The sequence below is a fragment of the Caretta caretta genome, chromosome 4 (assembly GCF_965140235.1).
Source record: "Caretta caretta isolate rCarCar2 chromosome 4, rCarCar1.hap1, whole genome shotgun sequence".
Classification (NCBI taxonomy): Eukaryota; Metazoa; Chordata; order Testudines; family Cheloniidae; genus Caretta; species Caretta caretta.
The window spans coordinates 39,452,948-39,472,590 of NC_134209.1; the positions used below are offsets into that span (position 1 = coordinate 39,452,948).

General features: G+C 42.5%; 1 protein-coding gene across 5 annotated transcripts in view; it reads left to right on the plus strand.

The window, feature by feature from the left end:
- Nucleotides 1-19,643, plus strand: part of NFKB1 (nuclear factor kappa B subunit 1) — a 94,479-nt gene that overhangs the window by 50,164 nt on the left and 24,672 nt on the right. For all 5 annotated transcript variants that reach the window (XM_048846864.2, XM_048846859.2, XM_048846863.2 and 2 more), the window contains exons 6-13: nt 1,713-1,861; nt 3,784-3,947; nt 4,845-5,003; nt 8,283-8,387; nt 10,485-10,576; nt 11,172-11,310; nt 13,787-13,915; nt 15,796-15,885. In XM_048846864.2, the coding sequence (XP_048702821.1) occupies nt 1,713-1,861; nt 3,784-3,947; nt 4,845-5,003; nt 8,283-8,387; nt 10,485-10,576; nt 11,172-11,310; nt 13,787-13,915; nt 15,796-15,885 (1,027 nt within the window). The remainder of the gene's footprint in view (nt 1-1,712; nt 1,862-3,783; nt 3,948-4,844; nt 5,004-8,282; nt 8,388-10,484; nt 10,577-11,171; nt 11,311-13,786; nt 13,916-15,795; nt 15,886-19,643) is intronic.

Consider the following 19,643-nt stretch of genomic DNA (forward strand, 5'->3'; position numbering starts at 1 on the left):
AAATCAAAAAGTTCATAAAATTGAAAATACCAAAAATACAGTAGGTGCAGTGAGTAACTGCAGCATGGTTTACTGCATCACTTTCTTCTTGTCTTTCTAACCACTGCAAAGTGATTTCCAGTGCATTTCAGGCCTGAGAATGTGATGGGATGTCAAGTTGTTCTTCATCAACCTCACTTTCGTTATATGATTGTTATTTTTTCCTTCAGGAAGAATGGTTTGTAGAACTGGTTGTTTGTCTGACTGGTTTGTGCATGCTTATCCTTCGGTATCCTGGTTGATTAAATATACAAGTTCACCTGAGGCTAAATGTGAGAAAAGACTTCTTGATAAACTGGTTAGTTAATTAAGTGAAACTGTGGGAAGGGCGTTTAAGAAACAATGGGTATGGGTTTGAAGATTTTACACTAAGTATAATTTAAAATATGTAGATAACTGATAATCAGCTGGTGAACTCATCTTATGAGAGCTGCTAGTCAGAGATGTGAATGATGTCATGGATAAAATAAAGCCCTTATAAAATTGCTATTTGGGCAGTGCTTTTTCATTTGTACAATTTCTGTGGCATCACTTATTTTTATAACCATAATTTTTAACATTGTGTCAGAAAAAAAGATGTTGTAAGAAGCTAGGAGACAGAGTTCTACACAATTCTGCACCAGTGGTCCTACACACTCAGTTTACCATTATCCCAATCCCGCAGAAACTTATGCATGTGCTTATCTTTTTTTCTTATGTGTAGTTCAGTGGAACTATGCATGTGAGTAAAAAAAAACAAACCATGTGCATTCGTATTTTCAGAACCGGGCCTTGTGTGTGAAGTGGAAGATGGTCTGGTTGTTAGGGTGCTATCCTGAAACCCAGATTCAATTCCCTGCTCTGTCACAGATTTCCTCTGTGATCGTTGGGGAGTCTCTCTGCCCCTCAGTTCCCCATCTGTAAAATGGGGACAGTACTTCCTTGTCTGACAGGGGTGTTGGAAGGATAAATGTGTTGATTGTGAGTACTAAGATACTATGGTAATGGAGGCTATTGTAAGTGCCTCAGATCGATGCAGTTTTTTGAGCCAATGTAGAATACTTTCTTATGAATATTGAATGAATTCCATGCCAAATGTCTGTCTGTAAAACCTCTGCCAACGGGGATTATTAGAATGAGAACACAGCATTGTAAAGAAAATGCAGTCATCTATATGATATTTCAATCTTAACTTTTTGAGAGCACTTTTACATTCAGCAAAACAATGCACTTTCTTAATGCTAAACACATACCATTTCGCTGAACTTCTTAACATGCTTTAATGTCTACTGAGAATGCAATCTACTGAATGAATTTAACCTACTTAGCGCAAAAGGCCAAAGTGAAATATTTACTTTATTTATTTTCTGAAAAATGGGTTTAAGTGCCTCTCTTGAACTGTTTTTCTCATTATTTCTGTTTACACTCCTGCTATTTGTACGTTGAGTTTAATTTATTTTTGTTGCATTTAATTTGAAAAAAAATAAAAGTTAGTAAATGGATTGATAAAACTCTCCTCTTTGGTGATACGGGACAATCATTTTATCTTGTTTGTATTTTACAAAGGAAGGAATGAAAACATACGTGTTGTATGCAAATTTGTTTGTGCTCAGATATCAAAGTGACAGAAAATACCTACTTAGATTAATGATGATGTTCTGTTTTTTTAAAATATTTGTTATGCTTGTTTACAGATCTTCAATTATGTTGGGCCTGCAAAAGTAATTGTCCAGTTAGTTACTAATGGAAAAAGCGTACACCTGCATGCCCACAGCTTGGTGGGTAAATATTGTGAGGAAGGAGTATGCACAGTTAATGCAGGACCGAAGGATATGGTAGTAGGGTGAGTACACTGATATATTTGGCAAAGCTAGTGGGCAGAGAATCGAGTATAAAAACTGTAACTGGTGAGACGAAAATTGTAAAGGTAAACCATTAAATGGAGCATTAGTCCTTCACTTTCTGCTATGTACTTTGCTCATACCTTAAAATGGAAAAATAAATGTGGTCTCAGTTTATCCCTATTTAGAAGACACTGACATGTAGGAGATAGAGGGTATATTTTGGAATTATAAGAATCTGGAAAAGTTAAAGAGATATAAGCAAATAATTTTTAATATGATTTTTGGAGATCTGCAAACAGACACCTTCCAGGTGCAATCCAGATCTGTATTAAAAGTTTATTTAAAAATGTATTTAGAACTGGTCAGAAAATGGGTATGGCAGAATTGTAAAATTTTTCTTGACCTCTTGTTACAGTTTTCATTAGTTTTCCATTTTCATTTAAATTTGCCAATCATCTCTTATAGTAATCCATCAGAGCAGAAAAAGAATTAAGAAAATAGAAGTTAGTAAAATGGAAATTAAAACAAGACAAGTATAAACATAAGAACATTAAATAACTAAAACTGTTTAATCAATAAAGATCATACTAAAATAACAGTCTGGTCTTGGTTTAAAAGAGTAAATGTTAATATCACTATACGATACTCAGGCTAATGTCTGATTTCAGGTGTGTATCAGGTTTCAAGGAGGCTCTTAGTTGTGAGTTTTACTCCCATGATCTCCTGAATGTCTTTCTTAGTGAAGATGATGAAGTCTAAAAAGTAGAGAGGGGGAGTGAGACTTCTTTTAAGTGCTGTAACTTTTTGATGTTAAAGAGCAGTGTGCTAACTTGGCTTGTTGTAGGCGTTTAAATAGTTTTATCTGAAATAATCCTTTGGCATGTTTCCTATTAAACTTCTGTGTAGTTTCTTGTATGATATTTAGAAACAGCCTTTCTGTCCTCAACTGACCCATATGAAAATTGGAATATCGACTTCATTCCATGCTAGTTCCAGAACTAATTGATCATTTTTAAATGTGCCAACAGCTCTTTTGAAACATAGGTCTTATATTTTGGACATTTTCACTCAACTTGATATCTGGGGAAAAAAAACAGGGGTCCTTGTGGCACCTTAGAGACTAGCAAATTTATTTGGGCATAAGCTTTCATGGGATTCATTTATACCTGTTTACTGTATTTTCCACTCCATGCATCTGATGAAGTGGGTTATATCCTGCGAAAGCTTATGTCCAAATAAATTTGTTAGTCTTTAAGGTGCCACAAGGACTCATTGTTTTTACTGATACAGACTAACATGGTTACCCCTCTGAAACTTGGTATCTGCAGTGTTTCACTGAATGCCTAATAAAAACCATACTAGTAAATTTCTTATCCTTTGGAAATCGTTGCATTGTTTTTAGCTTGCTCCCATAATCCTCTAGGACTCTGATTTAGCTTATCTGAATAGGATTTTTGCACAGTAGTTAAAAAATATAGAAGACCACTAGGGTTCTTTAAAAGCTAACTCTTCTCCCTACAGAATTCATGAGTTTGAACATCTCTGGTTATGACATTACCAAGATAGAGCACACATAGATAATGAGAGCCAAATTTTCAAATATTGTTTCCTCGGTTGTATCCACAACATGAACACATGCACAAAATCAGTAACTGCTCATGCAAATGGTTACTTGTGTGTCAGGTTACCTGTTTTTTGCACCCACAGGACCACTGGCACACGGTGATTTAGGTTTTGCATATGCAGTGGGTGCCCACACATTTTGTAAGTACTGCTCGATCACACACATTTGAAAATTTAGTCTTTCCATTGACTTCGGTGGACTTTGGATCAACCCCAAGTGATTATGGTTACAAAGAGAGACTATGGGCAACTTCTGCATAAGGGACTAAGAAAATATTTCTTCAATCATATTGTGTAGGTTTCCAAATCTAGGGATACTTCATGTCACAAAGAAGAAAGTGTTTGAAACTCTGGAAGCACGAATGACAGATGCCTGTAAAAAAGGATACAATCCTGGGCTCCTAGTGCATCCTGAACTCAACTATATACAAGCAGAAGGTGGTGGAGAGAGACAACTAACAGGTGGGTGCGATGTTATTCATTTGATTATCATGGATCTTGAGAACATGTGTTGTTGATAATAGATTTTGCTCCAAGAAACACAGATTCTCAGCCAGGATGATGTCTTAGTAGGCTCCCTAGGTAGTCTGCCCTCAGCTGTGCGTTTTGAGAGGTCCTTTGCTTTTGGGATCTTCAGGCATGCAGAGCCAAACAACCCTCTCTCATAGATTTCTACAACATTTACTCCTGTGCACAAGTTCCACCAACAATGCCTCCATCTTCAAACCCTGTTCAGTACCCTCAGGGAAACTGAGTCACTTTGTATTACCGTGGAGTGCGATTGGACCCTTTAAGTGGTTGTAGGCAGAACAGAGATCCCTCTGGGGCAAGATCATCCCTCCAACCCCTGCTTGACACATGTACCTGCAAAACCTTGGGCCGGCATTGCTCCCAGAGAATTAATGAAGGACTGAAGGGCCAATCCAGCTCTGACTACGGGACAGCCAGAAGTTAGAGAATACTTACTTATTTTACTGCTGGTTAGTGCCAGCTTCTACAGGTGAACTTTGCTTAAATAGCTGCTGTGTCTTATCATTGTCCTTCTTTATTGTATTTCCACCCATTGTAAACTCCGCAGGGCCAGGAGTGTGCCTGTTTTTGTATGTTTGCGAGGTGCCTGGCACAATTTTGGGTGCAATAGAAATAATAATTTGCAGGCAACAAATTGCATGTCACTCCATTTATTACAAGTGCGGAATGCAGTGAATTACCCGTTTACTATTTTCCAAATAAAAATAAGAATTGAAGCTCATGGTTTAAAAAAAAAAAAAAAAAAGCAGCTTTTATCAGTGCTTTTTGGAGGTAGAATTGTTTTTCCCCTTGTTGTGCCAATTTATCTCTGCTATTGATTGGTTCTAGAGCGGGAAAGAGAAATCATCCGTCAGGCAGCCCTTCAGCAGACTAAAGAGATGGACCTCAGCGTGGTGCGACTCATGTTCACAGCCTTCCTCCCCGACAGCACTGGCAGCTTCACAAGAAGACTTGATCCTGTCATATCAGATGCAATATATGACAGCAGTAAGTACATTTGGCTTTCATGTCCTTTTTAACAGGCACGGTCTTACTTTCCTTTCTAGGAACGTAGGCCATAGGAATCGCCAGACTGGATCAGACCCAAGGTCCAGTTAGTACCTATCCTGTCTCTGACAGTAGCCAGTGCCCCATGCTTGAGGGAGGTGTAAGAACCCCACATTAGGCTGATGTGGGATAATCTGCCCCTCACATTGGGTGTCATCCAGGTCTCTAGTAGCAAGAGAGTGGCCTAAGCCCTGAAGCATGAGGTTTAATATCCTGTAATGGGGTTCTTGGTGGGCTGAGGGGCCTAACGGTTAGCATCCACTCAGTTGTAGAGCAGTGGTAGGAGAGCCCAGGCTCACCCATTCCACTAGGCTCCAACCCAGGGCCCTAGGTAGATCAGCAGTGTTTGGCCTTTGGGAGGAGCCCTCTGAGCAACCTTTTTTGGGTTGCTTCCTACCACCGCTTCCTTCCCTCAGCTTCTGTCCCCAGATAAGGAGAAAAGAACAAGGAAAAAGGAAACTAAACTGCCAGCCCCAGCTGGGCTCTGCATACAGTCCTTTTTCTTCAAGGAGGCTTCTTTAGCCCCTTTTGGCAGGCGTCTTCAGGATAGGTTTGCACTCCTCCCCATCCTCCCCCTTCTGAGCTGGGTTGCTCCCTTTTCAACCCTGTCTCCAGTTGGAGCTCGCTCTGCAGGGTTGGAGGGGCAGGGATACCTGGACCCAGTATAGTCCTTTAACCCCTTCAGCTCCAGTGCGGGGTTTGTATACCCCATCACATATGTCTTCCAAAATAATTTTACTATTATGACAACCTTTGTTATTCTTGTTATTCATATAAATGTCCAGTTCCTTTCTGAATCTTGATAAGTTCTTGACCTCAACAACTTCCTGTGGCAAAGAGTTCCACAATCTAATGGGTATCCCTAGCTTCTGTTTGCCAGAAGCTGGGAATGGGTGACAGGGGATGGATCACTTGATGATTACCTGTTCTGTTCATTCCCTCTGAAGCACCTGACACAGGCCACTGTTGGAAGACAGGACCCTGGGTTAGATGGACCTTTGGTCTGACCCGGTATGGCTGTTCTTATGTTCTAGTTGTACATTCTGGGAAAAAAGTATTTCCTTGCAGCCCTTTTGAATTTGCCATTTTATAATTTAATTGAATCTCCCCTTGTCCTTGTGTTATGAGATGGGAAGAACAGAAGTTCTTGATCTACCATCTCTAGACCATTCATTATTTTATATACACTTTTATCGTGTCCACTCTGTTCATCTCCTTTCTGAGGGAAACAATCCCAATCTTTTCAATCTCTCTCCATATGAGAGCTTTTCCCATTCCATTGCCCTTCTCTGAACCCCCTCTAATTCTGCAATTCTCCTACCTGCTACTTATGACTACCAATTTAGCAATATTCGTGCAATAATAATCCAGAAAAAGTATGTACTTTTTTTTGCATTATATTACTTGCATTTTCTGGAAGAGTAAAAGCCCCAGACTCTTCATCTGGAGGGTGATGTGAACTACCAAGTGGTGTCTTTGAGGAATGTTGTTGGTTTACTTTAGTATCTGTTATAATTCCAATATGCTTTCATTACGGTAACACATATCTGCATATTGATACAATAAGCAGAGGGGGGAAGTTACAGTACAGACTGAGGTATAGTGTATGCCAAGCCGCATTGAAAGGAAGTTGAATGTTGCTTTATGCTTTTTGTTGTTGTTTTTAAGTCTGAGCATCAGAGTCTATCTTCCATTTGTGGGGAAGGTGGACGAAATAGATGCACCTATCTCTCTCACTGTCTAGGTTTTCATGCCACTGCCAGTGACCAGAGTATCTGAGACCACCAACTGAATTCATTTATTTCAAAAGAAACAGGGATTTTTTTTTCTTTTAATTTGTTTTTAAGTGAATCTAGTGCACTGCAGTACGGGTGCAGCATGTGGCAATGCAGGCTTCTGCCATGCTGTCCTGCCGTTGTGTCTCACACCTCACCTGAAGCTGCTATCTGTAATGGTGTGAGGACAGTTCTGTGTCCAGGGCCCTTTTAACTCTTGACATATCTACTGAGACTGCAAATAATCGCCAGTTTTGATGGTGGCGATGTGGACCCCAGTCCACTGTGAACTGGACAGGGACTAACAAGCTCTTTTTAGGTAGGCCACAGAGCAGTAAAGAAACAGGAGATGTACAAGTATATAGTGATGTACACACACACACCATATCAAGCAGTTAGTGGTGCCACACTAACCGATTTCAAGAGCGCAAGAGAGAAAATGTGATGCAGTTCTCACATGGCTTTTTTTTTTTAACCTAATTAGTAACAATGGAGGGTCTTGAGTCCTGATTCCCCACTGCACTACTTGACTGGTATAGTGCTCATACAGGACTAACACAGTAGTGAACAAAGAACAGGAGACTTGCGGCACCTTAGAGACTAACACATTTATTTGAGCATAAGCTTTTGTGAGCTACAGCTCACTTCTTTGGATGCATCCCTTATTTGTAGTCCATAGTCAGGCAAAATTTCTACAGAAGTTAATGGGAGTTTTGCCTGCATAAGGAGTACAAAATCAGGCCCTTAAGTTGAAAAATTAGTGGTTCATCCTTCACTTTCACAAGACAAGGAATCCAGTCAGTACCATGTGATTCTTGTTTGAGGTTTGCCTTTTATCCCATTTCTGTGCTTTCTTGTTCACTAGGCGTGGCAGAATTTTATATTTTTTTCTAATTTTGACGTTTTTTTCTCCATTTCTGTTTTTAACTATGTTTAGGGTTACAGCTGGGATGGCAGGGTTGGGGTTAGAGTCAGGGCAGTGCTGACAGTGGGGCTGCAGGGGGCTCTCTGTGCGGCTGACGGGCCAAAGACACCAGAGTGCAAGGCGGGGGAGGAGGCTCTGGTCGTCCTGGCCCTGTGAAGCAGAGAACCCCCTGGCCAGGGAGGCCGAGCCCTTGACCACAGGGTGCTGCTGAACATGTTGCTGCCTGGGGACAGCTCCCACATTCCTGGCTGGTGTGCAAATCGGGCCGTGACAGTAGAGCTGAACAGGGCTCCCTGCACAGCTGCAGGGCCAGTGGCACCCAGTCCCTGCAGGCATGCCGACCCTTACCCATTGATACGTTTTTCGTCGATTTCAGTGCATCAGCCCAAAGTAATGTTTACTGACCATTATGGATTAAAACCAAACCCTGACAAACCAATTTTTAGCCTACAGCTGTCAGCAGAGTCAGTACTGCTGTCAGCGGAATAACATCTTGTTTCAACTCTTCCCTTTTGACAGAAGCCCCCAATGCATCCAATTTAAAGATTGTAAGAATGGACAGAACAGCAGGGTGTGTGACAGGAGGAGAGGAGATTTACCTTCTTTGTGACAAGGTTCAGAAAGGTAAGAGCCCCAAACTGTCTGGTGTTCTGAATCGGCCCCTTTGATTGGGATTATAAAGTAGCTTTGCTATGTTTCTCATGGTGGCCTAGCAGTCAAAGGTCCTGTGCCAACACCGCTCCCATTAACTTCGGCAGAATTTGTGAGTTCTCAGCATTTCTGAAAATCAGGCCAGCAGTGATTAGGGCAGCGATTAGTGATCTTACACCGCTCACCCACGAGTAATTTGTAGGGGGAACAGCCTGGAGAGTTGGGGGAAAGAAATTCACGTACCCTTTTCCCTCTCCTCCAACCAGCAGACTGACCAGGACGCCACCCCAGCCCCTCTGAAGTTTCTGTTCTAGCCCCCCAGGTTGTCAGGGTTTGTGAACACTGGATATGTGCAATTGTGGACCCATGACCACACCCCTATGGTGCCTCTAACCCCTTGTATAATGTGTAGTGGGAGCTGCAGGTGCTCAGTACTGCCAGTAATCAGGCCATATTTATGTAGATGTCAAAGGGAATGAACCTGTAAATAGTTACTACCAGGTGTCAGGCTTGTGCAATGTGAGGCATCCTGTGGACTCACAGTTGTAAACATTATTCCTGGAATGAAGTGTTTGCAGGATCAGGCTCTAAATATGGATTTGGATGCTTAATTTAAGATGCTCAAATTTTAACATATTGGCCTTTGTTTATAATATTCTGGTTTCCTATTCATAGATGGAAGTAAACAGAAAAGAAAAAGGGGGCTTGGAGTGTTTCAATCTGTAGATTAAAACAAGGACCCACAGATATACTTTATCGCTACAACAGCATGTACAGTTCTCTACCTGACTGTAGAGTAGAGTTGTTAAATGATTCAGGCATCTTCTGTTATTCCACGCTGCAGCAGAGAAGGGTGTGGGAGAAGACAGCATACTGTGTAGTTCTGTAGGGAAGAGAGAAACTGGTTGAGTTTTGGGAAATGTTTTTTTCTCCTTAACACTGTAAATCCACAGCCTTTCCAGGGGATTAAGTAAAATGCAATTTTTTTTAAAAAAAGTCTGAATAAATGGAAACTCCGAAGTGGGGTTTCCCCTTAGTCTGAGCGGGGTTTCCCCTGACACCGTCACTCTCTCAAACCTCTGTGCTCTCGGAAACTTGAATGCACACAGCAGCAACATTGGAAGGAGTGTTTCTAAATCTGAATGCTGCCAGATTGGGGATCAGGAGGAAGCAGCCCACCTACCCCAAGGCCCCTTCCCATTGATTAGGAAGATAGAGTTCTTTGCCATTAGCCAAAGGCAGAAAATGGGCGTTTCGTATTTCCCCTCCCCAGGATGCCAAGGAAAGAGTCCTCAGGATGGCCTGTTTTCCCCACCTCTCCAAAGAGGTCTATGCAGAGGGCCCCCAGCCTGACAGAAACATCTCTACCCCTCGCATTGCTTTGTGAAGGGGAGAGGAAATGCATTGCTGGAGAGCACTTAGCTCAGGACTGCTGCTGAAAGTAGCTGCTGCCACTCTAAGCAGTAGCTGAAAAGTGGCTTTTTGCCAGCAGTAAATAGAACTTGAACCTGAACAGTTCAAGTTTCATTCAGTTTTCAGAATTCAGACTGGTGGGCTGGGGGTCCTATATTTCACACCATAAGTTATCCCATCCCTACAGTTATTCTGTATTGAGCTACTGCACTAATCCTGTTTAACCATAGAACAGGAAGAAGAAGTGAACCTGATTCCCCACTCACACCAGTTTAAAACATGAGTAACTCCACTGAAATCACAAGAATTACATCAGCGTAAAACTGGTGGAAATAATGTTCATATAAATCTTCTTAAATTTATCATACTTGAGAGGGGTAAAGTTCTTGATGTTTAATGTATTCTTCTAAATGTAACACATTACCACAGAAAACAAATACTGGGTGAAATTCAGCATCAGAGAGAATTATTTTCCTTTACCAAAAATCATTTATTGTTGTTTATAGTATACAGTATGAATCAGTGCTAGGAAAAATATAATCTCCCAAAATGCACTGTTAGAACTGCCATCCACCATATTATTTTTTATTCGAAATTGATTTAACCAAAAGCTTAAAAAAAAACCTAGAGGAATTAACACTCTCGCACTGTTTGCAGATGATATTCAAATTCGTTTTTATGAAGAGGATGAAAATGGTGGTGTATGGGAAGGCTTTGGAGATTTTTCTCCTACAGATGTACATAGGCAGGTAAGTGACCAAATAGCTGTCATTTGCTAACGGCTTTCAATTCTTTAGCTAGTAGGGCCCCATTTGAACCAATGGCTTAGTCGTGAAAGGCTCTAAATCCCAATACTAATTTTCGCAGTCACTATCTTCCCTCTCTTACTTCAGAAGAATAAATATGGCCCAGATTTAATTTAATCTGTAAATCATAGTGCCGATGAAAGTTACAAACACACTAAAAGGAAATTTGAAAACTATGGTGTGAAAGTAATGGTAAGGGAGAGATGTAAGGCACGTCTTTGGAAAAATAGTACAGGGTAAAATGTCTCCAGAGTTCCTACAGGAATACTAAGGACACCATGAAAAAAAGATAAAGCAAGAGAGAAAAATACAGTACCTACATGTATTAGATAAAAGGCATTTAAACTGTAATTAGCTCCAAACTAGAAGTGAAAAATAAAACGGGAACGTATAGTTGTGGTAGCCTTCACGCAAGTGAGATTTTCCTCTCAGCTATAACTAAGTAAAATGCCCCCAAATACAAAAAGTTAGATGTAAAGCACTATCTTATTTCAGAAAACTCTATTCCTGACAACCTGATGATCAATGTTTTTCACAGTTTGCTATTGTATTCAAAACCCCGAAGTACAGAGATGTCAATATCACAAAACCAGCATCTGTGTTTGTCCAACTACGGCGGAAATCTGATCTGGAAACAAGTGAGCCAAAGCCATTTCTGTACTACCCTGAAATCAAAGGTAATTCATTGAACCTGTTCCATGCATTACAAAGGGGAAATATCCTGTTTGTGAAACAGCAGAGCCCTCACCTATTTCCTAATGTTGGGTAATGTCCTTGTTCTATGGTTTTTTACCTCTAGAAAATACTGTACTTGACTGCTCATATTGGGCAGAACTAATGGAAAAACTGGTCAGGGCAGAACTAGTCAGGGCAGAATGTGTTTACTTCGATATTTTATGTTGGACTGTTGTGCAGGAAACACACAGGTCCCTACAAGGGATTAGTGTCAACTGGTATCTTATACACCTAGAATGTATATATGCAGTAGGTGGCGCTTTTTTCCTGGTCACTTCTGAAACAATACTCGAGGTTATTGTACTGCCCGTGCTGCCTTTCAGATGAAACATAAAACCAGGGTCCTGACTAGAACTGGTGAGAAAATAGAAAATATATTTTGTATTTCTCTTTCTTTGACCAACTCTAGTCCTAAGCACTTGTGTTCATTAAATAACCCCCTGGCACCCTTTGCAAGAGGAAGGGTGGTGTGATTGGTGTGGTTTTTTTCCATGACAATATTGTAAATCTTTTAGGTGAAATGTAACAGTTGGAATCAGACCCGGTGACTATGTTGTTCAGTGTCAGGAAGCTTACCCAGTGGATCAATACTTTTTAAATCACTATGCTGTGAATTAATCTGACTGAATTATAATGTTGTTCTTCGTGTTCATGTTAGCATTAATAATAAATAGTAATAAAAATATTTGTATGATGGCCGAGCTCAGGGGTCCCAATCAGGGATCAGGGCCTGTTCTGCTCAGCACCATACTACGCAGATGTAATAAAAGGCAGTAGCTTATGATCTTAAGCCCTGATCCAGTAGCATATGCATATGTGCTTAACTTTAAGCGCAGGAGTAGTCTTATTGAAGTCAACGACTACTCGTGTGCTTTAAAGCATATACATAAGCATTTGCAGGATTGAGGATTTAGCTTGTGACAAGAGAAAACAGGTGGACAAAACAAAGACATGTGCGGGGATAGTGAGTTATTTATATTTTCGTATAATAAGCAGCAGAAAGTGATGTTTGCTGAGAAATTTCCATGTTTTCAGGTGGATATTTGAATTTAGGTGAACTCTATTTTTAGCATCCAGGAACTCCTTGACCAAATTGTATAGAAACATTTCACACTGCTCCAGATATAGCCCACCAATTTTGAGGCTGACTTTTTTGTGGTTTTTAGAGGGGTGAAAATAATTGAATGATGATTTCTGTAAATGCCTTTTCATAAACTCTATCCAACATATTATGAAGGCTGGCATTCTAGCAACTGTATGGTATTCTAGCAACTGTACTGTGCTATTTCCCTGTTGAATAGTGCTCACATGAGCTCAGAAATGTGTGTCTTTTTTGTTTCCTGGGCCAGATTCATTAGCTGCTTTTTAGGGTTTTCTCTCTTCCTGGGTGTGAGTATATTTGATGCAGGTACACTTATCTATGTACTGTATATGTCTGTAAGTGCATTCATATATAGACTATTCATTATATTGGTTCATATGTTCAGCGCTTGGGTTTGATGCATTGATTGATACTGTTCTGCATGCAGTTTCCTTACCACGTTTGGCATATGCCTGTCAGGAATTATTACATTGTTTGTTGGGGGATATTTTGTTCTTTCCTCAACAGTGTTGCTGGGCTTCCTCTTTGCTAGAATTTTTGTGTCACTTTTTGATAGCTCCTCTTTTCATGACTCTTTCATTTTCTGTATGTTTAACTTTAGAGTGCTGTTTTTTTCCCCAGAGTCTTCGGAATATTTTTGATGGAGCTGGGGACTCTGTTCTACCTTTATTTGTTGTACTTTGTGTAAGGCTAGTTCTCCTTCTACTGACCTGCATGAGTTTTTTATGTCTTGCTTTAGACTCATTTTTGTTTGTGGCCTTTCTGGTACGAAAGTATGCTTCATTTCATCCTCTGATTCATCGTTTTTTGAGCACCTTCATCCCCTCTTTCTAAAGTGTATTTGCTTGGGAGAGAAAATTGCCCTTTTGTTCCCAATGGGTAAAATTTTCAAAAGCATATAAGTGACCTAGGCTCCTAAGTCCCATTTTCAAAAGTGATTTAGGCACTTAGGCGAGTCAGCCATGTCCTGTCCTAGTCATCTTTATTTGGGTATTGTGGCACCAGATACAGCATTAGAGAAGCCATATGGACTTATGTACGTGATTGTGTCTTTGGTTCAGTGGTCTGTCTGAGAATGTCGCTCTGATTGTTACTTACTGGAAGGTTTCACCAATTTTTGCTGTACAAAAATAGTTTGTTGTTTGGAGCTGAAAAAGTTTACCCTACTTACAGCACTTCTGATTTCCCCTTAAGCTATTGTTTTTCAGTAATCCAGTCAGTACCAATGCTCTTTTCTGTCCCCAGCTGGTGATAGAAGTGACTCATCCTCTCCTTTTGCTGTTTCTCTTTCATTCTCTCCCTCACCCAAAACACAGATAAAGAAGAAGTTCAGAGGAAGCGACAGAAGCTTATGCCTAATTTTTCTGATGGTTATGGTGGAGGCAGTGGTGCTGGAGGTGGAGGGAGTGGAATGTATGGAGGCGGAGGAAGTGGTGCTGGCTCAGGTAAAGAGAAAAGATCATTGATCTGAAGCATGAGATTTAAACTGTAACATGTGTGGTTTGTCCCTCTAGGCGATGGAGAAAGGACATGTGTTTATTTGTTATTGAAATTGACATGGCGAATCTCTGTATTTCTGTAGGTATAGAGGACCTGAATCTCATTTCACTTACTCTGATATGGAACTAGTGTAACTCCATTGACTTCAGTGAAGTTACTCCTCATTCTTACTGGTGTGAAATGAGAATCAAAGCTGAAATATTTTCAGTAAATCATCTTCTTTCCTGTGGGACACCACATAACCCCCTCATTATTTTTCTTCCTTGAGGTTGTATGTCACAGATAGCTTCCTTCTGGCCAAGGAAGACTGGGCAGAAATCGTTCACAACCCATCATTGTCAATGCCAATTAGTTAACGGCAATCACTGTTGAGAAATTCGAGGAGCTAGGTGCTCCGTGAAATGCCTCTGCACTGCTGCCATTCCTGCTCCAGTTCCAGCTGGCCCACAGAGCAAGGGACCAGAATCTGATTCTATATCTACTATATGGCATTGAGGAGCAGTATGATATGTTATCACATGGTGATCATTTTTGTTTCTTGCAGGAAGGTGGTATACTGTAGAGTAGCTAGGCATCATTTGAACAGTGACGTCCTGGAAGTCATTATCAGCATAGCTTTTCTACTAGAGAAAGGGAGAGAGCAGCTGTTCTCCAACTGTGGAACATGTACCACTGGGGGTAGAAGAGTTAGTCTAAACCAGCAGTTTTCAAACTTTTTTTCTGGGGACCCAGTTGAAGAAAATTGTTGATGCCTGCGACCCAACAGAACTGGGGAGGAGGGGTTTAGAGTGTAGGAGGGGCTCAGGGCTGGGGCAGAGGGTTGGGGGGTGGGGATGAGAGCTGGGGGGTGGGGCCAGTAATGAGGGGTTCAGGGTGTGGGAGGGGGGTCTGAACTGGGGCAGAGGGTTGGGGTGCAGGAAGGGGTCAGGGCTCTGAGCTGGGGGTACAGGCTCTGGGGTGGGGCGGGGGATGAGGGGTTTGGGGTGCAGGAAGGGGTTCCAAGTTGCTCAGGGCTGGGGCAGGGGATTGGGGCATGGGGTTGGGGCACGGACTTACCTCCGGCAGCATCCAGTCAGCGGTGCAGCCAGGGTGCAGAGGCAGGCTTCCCGCTTGTCCTGGCACCGTGGACCGCGCTGCGCCCTGGAAGCACCCAGCAGCAGGTCCGGCTCCTAAGTGGAGGCGCGCAAGCAAGTGCAAGTGCGGAGCTGGTGCTCGGGGCAGGAGCAGTGCGCAAGCCCCGTGACCCCCCCGCCTAGAAGTTGGACCTGCTGCTGGCCACTTCCGGGGCGCAGTGTGGTGTCGGAACAGGTAGGCACTATCCTGTCTTATATGGGCAGCACTGCCAACAGGACTTCTAACGTCCCGGTCGGTGGTGCTGACCAGAGCGACCCAGTGCCTGACATGCCACGGCAACCCAGTACTGGGTCACGACCTGAAGTTTGAATAACGCTGGTCTAAAGAACAGTATCAGAATAAAAATCCATTATAACTACACTAATTACAATTATTCAGGCAGCATGCCAAGTTCTTTGTTGAGCAGTAGAAGTGGTATGCTACCTCTTAAATTTTGAGAACTGCAAAGATAGAGGATGCTGCTAGCCAGACGTCTAGACTTTCCTTTGATTGACATAAAGATGGGAGGTGGGGCTTTCATCCGGAACATGTTATTTTAGTAGGGCGGAAAATCCATAGGACAAAATACTAAAGGAGCTGCATGTGAAATAGTGCTTTTGTCTGAGCATGTGATTTTCATTGTATTGCTTGTTTTTGTTCTGGAGAATAATTCCAGTGATTCCTTTTCCTTTTACATTGCTGTTGTTTTTAGGGTACGGCTACCCTTCCTATGGGTATTCTGCTTATGGAGGCATGCCTTTCCACCCAGGCCCCACGAAGTCTAGTGCTGGAATGAAACATGGTAAGAAACAAAATAGCGTGGTTGCAACAGTAATCTTTAGTTTACCATCTTTGCTTCACTAATCAGCAATTACTGTTAATGACTATCAGAGTTTTGGAACTTGGTCGCTCTAAATCCTCAAACAGGATTAAAATAGGTGTGTAAACACTCACATGTGTTTACAGTAATCACTAAACGTCAGCATTAGCCAACAGAACCCCTCACTGCTGTCCCAAATACCACAGTTTCCCTCTATGGTTAGAATAGACAATAATTAGATGGCTAATGCTGACATCTTAATGGTGAACTATATATGCGATTGACTGGATTTAATGTTTATAACCAGCAAAAACTATTTTCCCCCAAGGACTTAAAAATTGGCCAATGGACTGTGGCTTTTGTCATTATAGGCCACTGGAGGCCACTTTTTTAACCTGTAGAATATTCATTTTCTCTGAAAATGAAAAATTCCAGTCTTCAGAAAAACTGTATTATGTGATATCACATGACGTACATATTACATGAGTACAAATGCAAAGCAAGACATATTTGTACATTGGGTAAGCACAATCAGTGGGGTAGATGGTGTTAAAGTGACAGAACCACAGAGAAAGGGCTGGCCCACAACATTTTGGCACCTGAGGCAGGAAGCTCAAGTGACGCCCCCATTCCCTCTCGCTTGGGCCAAAACTTTGAAAGGTCTGAATTCTGCCTTCTTCCTGTTCTACTCCTCTCATGGTACTGCTCTGCTACCTACCCCAATAAAGGAGAACTAACAACTTAAAATGCCTTGCTCAAAAATTTTAAGTAATACTTACATTTGCTGTTCAGGCATTTGAAAGTTAACTTTTCTTTTCTTCACTGGCATTTTTATCTGTTTGAATAATCAAAGTGGTCCTTTCCGTGCCTTCTTGGTTGCAAAGATTTGAACTGCTTCCTGAAGGTCCACACTCTGGGCCAGCTCATGCTCTTTTGAGATGGTTGCAGGACTGACCAGCCTCTCCTGTGTCATTGTGGAGCATAGATGTGTTTTTATTAACTTCAGCTTGGAGAAGCTGCGTTCTCCACTGGCAACTGTTACAGGAAGTGTTAGAAGTATGTGCAGAGCAACAAAAGCATTTCGAAAGAGGGTGGTCATTTTATTTGTGCACATATATTCCGGAACAGCCTTTGGAATTGATCCTGCTGAAATGTATCTTGAAAGGGCTTTTAGTTCATCACCTAAATCACTCGCATCAGTATCACGGATGTCGTCGGGTGTCAACACTGTCTCTAGTGCCCTGCATTGCTGGTGTAGATCTTCTTCAGGTATAGTGAGGAGTTTTTGGAATATCATACAACATCCCAAATATATTTCTGTGTTCCTTGAGCTGCATGAAACATTCTTCAACTGACTGTACTGCACAATCTAGCACCTGGTTAAAGAATTCAACTTTGAATTGTTGTTTGCGGTCTCTTATGGGATTATCCCGTGCCTTGTAACCAAAATGTCTTCTTCTTTGGCGACTCTTGTATTGTTGAATGAGTGGGGAAATAGTTTCAGTGTGAAGTTCCTCTGTCAACTTTTGTGCATTTTTCAGAACATTTTGAAATCCCTCATCTGACCGGTAAGACTATAGGTATGACTTTGCTTTTTCCAGTTGTTCCATTGCTCCAGATATATCAAGGTCAACACCCTGGAGTCTCTTGCTTACAACATTTACAGTAACTCCTCACTTAACATTGTAGTTATGTTCCTGAAAAATGTGACTTTAAGTGAAACAATGTTAAGCAAATCCAATTTCCCCATAAGAATGAATGTAAATGTGGGGTTTAGGTTCCAGGGAAATTTTTTTTTTGCCATACAGTACAGTACTATAGTTGGGAGGTGCCCCTGCCTTACCCCACACAGGCACAGCCCACTGGCACTGGAGACAATGAGGCAGGCAAGGATGCTGAAGGTGCTGTAGGCTAGGAAAAGCACATTGCACAGCAGCAGCGGCAGCTTCCCCTACTCTGCAAGCACCAGGGGTGGGGGGCTCAGCTGTCAGCCCGCCCACTCCACCCCTTCCCCCAAGCCCCCACCCTTAACCCACCTCTTCTTTCACCCCCTCTACTCCCCCTTTACTCTGCACGCAGCGTCCTTGCTCCTCCCCCCTTCCTCCCCTGCCTCCTGCCCGCAGCAATCAGCTGGCTTGCGGCGTTCTGGAGGGAGGAGCAAGGACACGGCACGCACACTCCCCCTCCCTCCCCTGCCTCCTGAACACTGCAAGCTAGCTGATGGCAGAAAGGAGGGGAGGGAGGGGGGAGGAGCACTGCGTCCTCGCTCCTTCCTCCTGCCCGCAGCAATCAGCTGGCTTGTGACGTTCAGAGAGCAGGAGGGTGTAGGGAGGAGCGAGGACTCGGCGAACAGCCTCCCCCCTCCCTCCCCTGCCTCCTGCCTGCAGCAATCAGCTGGTTTGCGACATTCGGGAGGTAGGAGAGGGAGGAGGAGCCTGCACGCCGAGTCCTCGCTCCTCCCCGCTCCCTCCAGAATGCCTCAAGCCAGCTGATTGACACAGGCAGGAGGCGGGGGGGAGGAGTGGGAAGACGCTGATCCACGGGGTCTGCCAGCAGGTGGGAGGCACTGTTGGGGGGGGGGGGCGAAAGGGAGCTGATAGGGGGCTGCCAGCTGTGGACAAAGCAGGCAGCCAAACGACATTATAGCGAAGCATTGCACAATTTTAAATGGAGCATGTTCTGTAATTGAGCAGGGACGTAAGATTGAAACAGCATTAAGCAAGAGGACGTTAACTGGGGAGTTACTGTATTTCAAACAGTATGTCATGCCACAACACTAAGCCACACAGAAATTTGAAGTTATGTATGTTTCTGGTGATTCCATTTCCCTCTGCCACTATTCTCCCACGAACAGTTCCTGTCACAGCATTATCCTCCATAATGGCAACTATGGCATCATCTATCTTCCCAATTTGGTGTTTGATAGGCTTTATAGCCTCTACTCGACTTTCCCATCTTGTGGCACTCAGTGGTTTCAGTGTCAGAGAGGATGTTCCCAGATGTTGCTTCAAAATTTGCCGTTGATGAGTGGATGCAGAGAAAAATACATAGATGCTTTGAATTACATTAAAAATTCAGCAGCCTCACTAGAAGCTGATGCTGCATCACTGACCACCAAGTTCAATGAATGAGAACTGCATGGGACAAAAAAAGCTCGAGGGTTTAACTCTCGGATCCGTGTCTGTACTCCTCTGTTCTTTCCTATCATGCTGGCACCATTATCGTAGCCCTGACCTCTCATGTGAGCTATCGCAATTCCCGTATCTTCCAGCTTTTTAAGAAGCACATTTGTCATACCAGCTCCTGTAGTATCATCAACGTCAATATATTCTAGAAAATGCTCTAAGAGTCACCACTGCAGGGACATTTTCACTAGGTTCTGTTGTTGTTACAAAACGCACCATTAAAGTCATTTGTTCTGTATGGCTGATGTCAAGTGTGCAGTCCAGAGTAACAGAGTAATATCTTGCTGACTCCAGATCTGCCACAATCTTCTGTTTGACTTTTGTTGCCAGGAACTGTATGATCTCATTTTGAATTGTTTTTCCAAAGTAGTGGAGTATGTACATTTCTTGGGTGGTGACTCTTCTTAGATGCTCCTGGAGTACAGCATCAAACTCAGCCATCAGCTCCACAGTTTTAAGGAAGTTTCCATTGTTTGGCACCTACAGCTGATCTGAAGTGCCACGCAGTGCTAGGTTTTGGGTAGCAAGCATTCTCACAATGGCAATGAGCCTTTT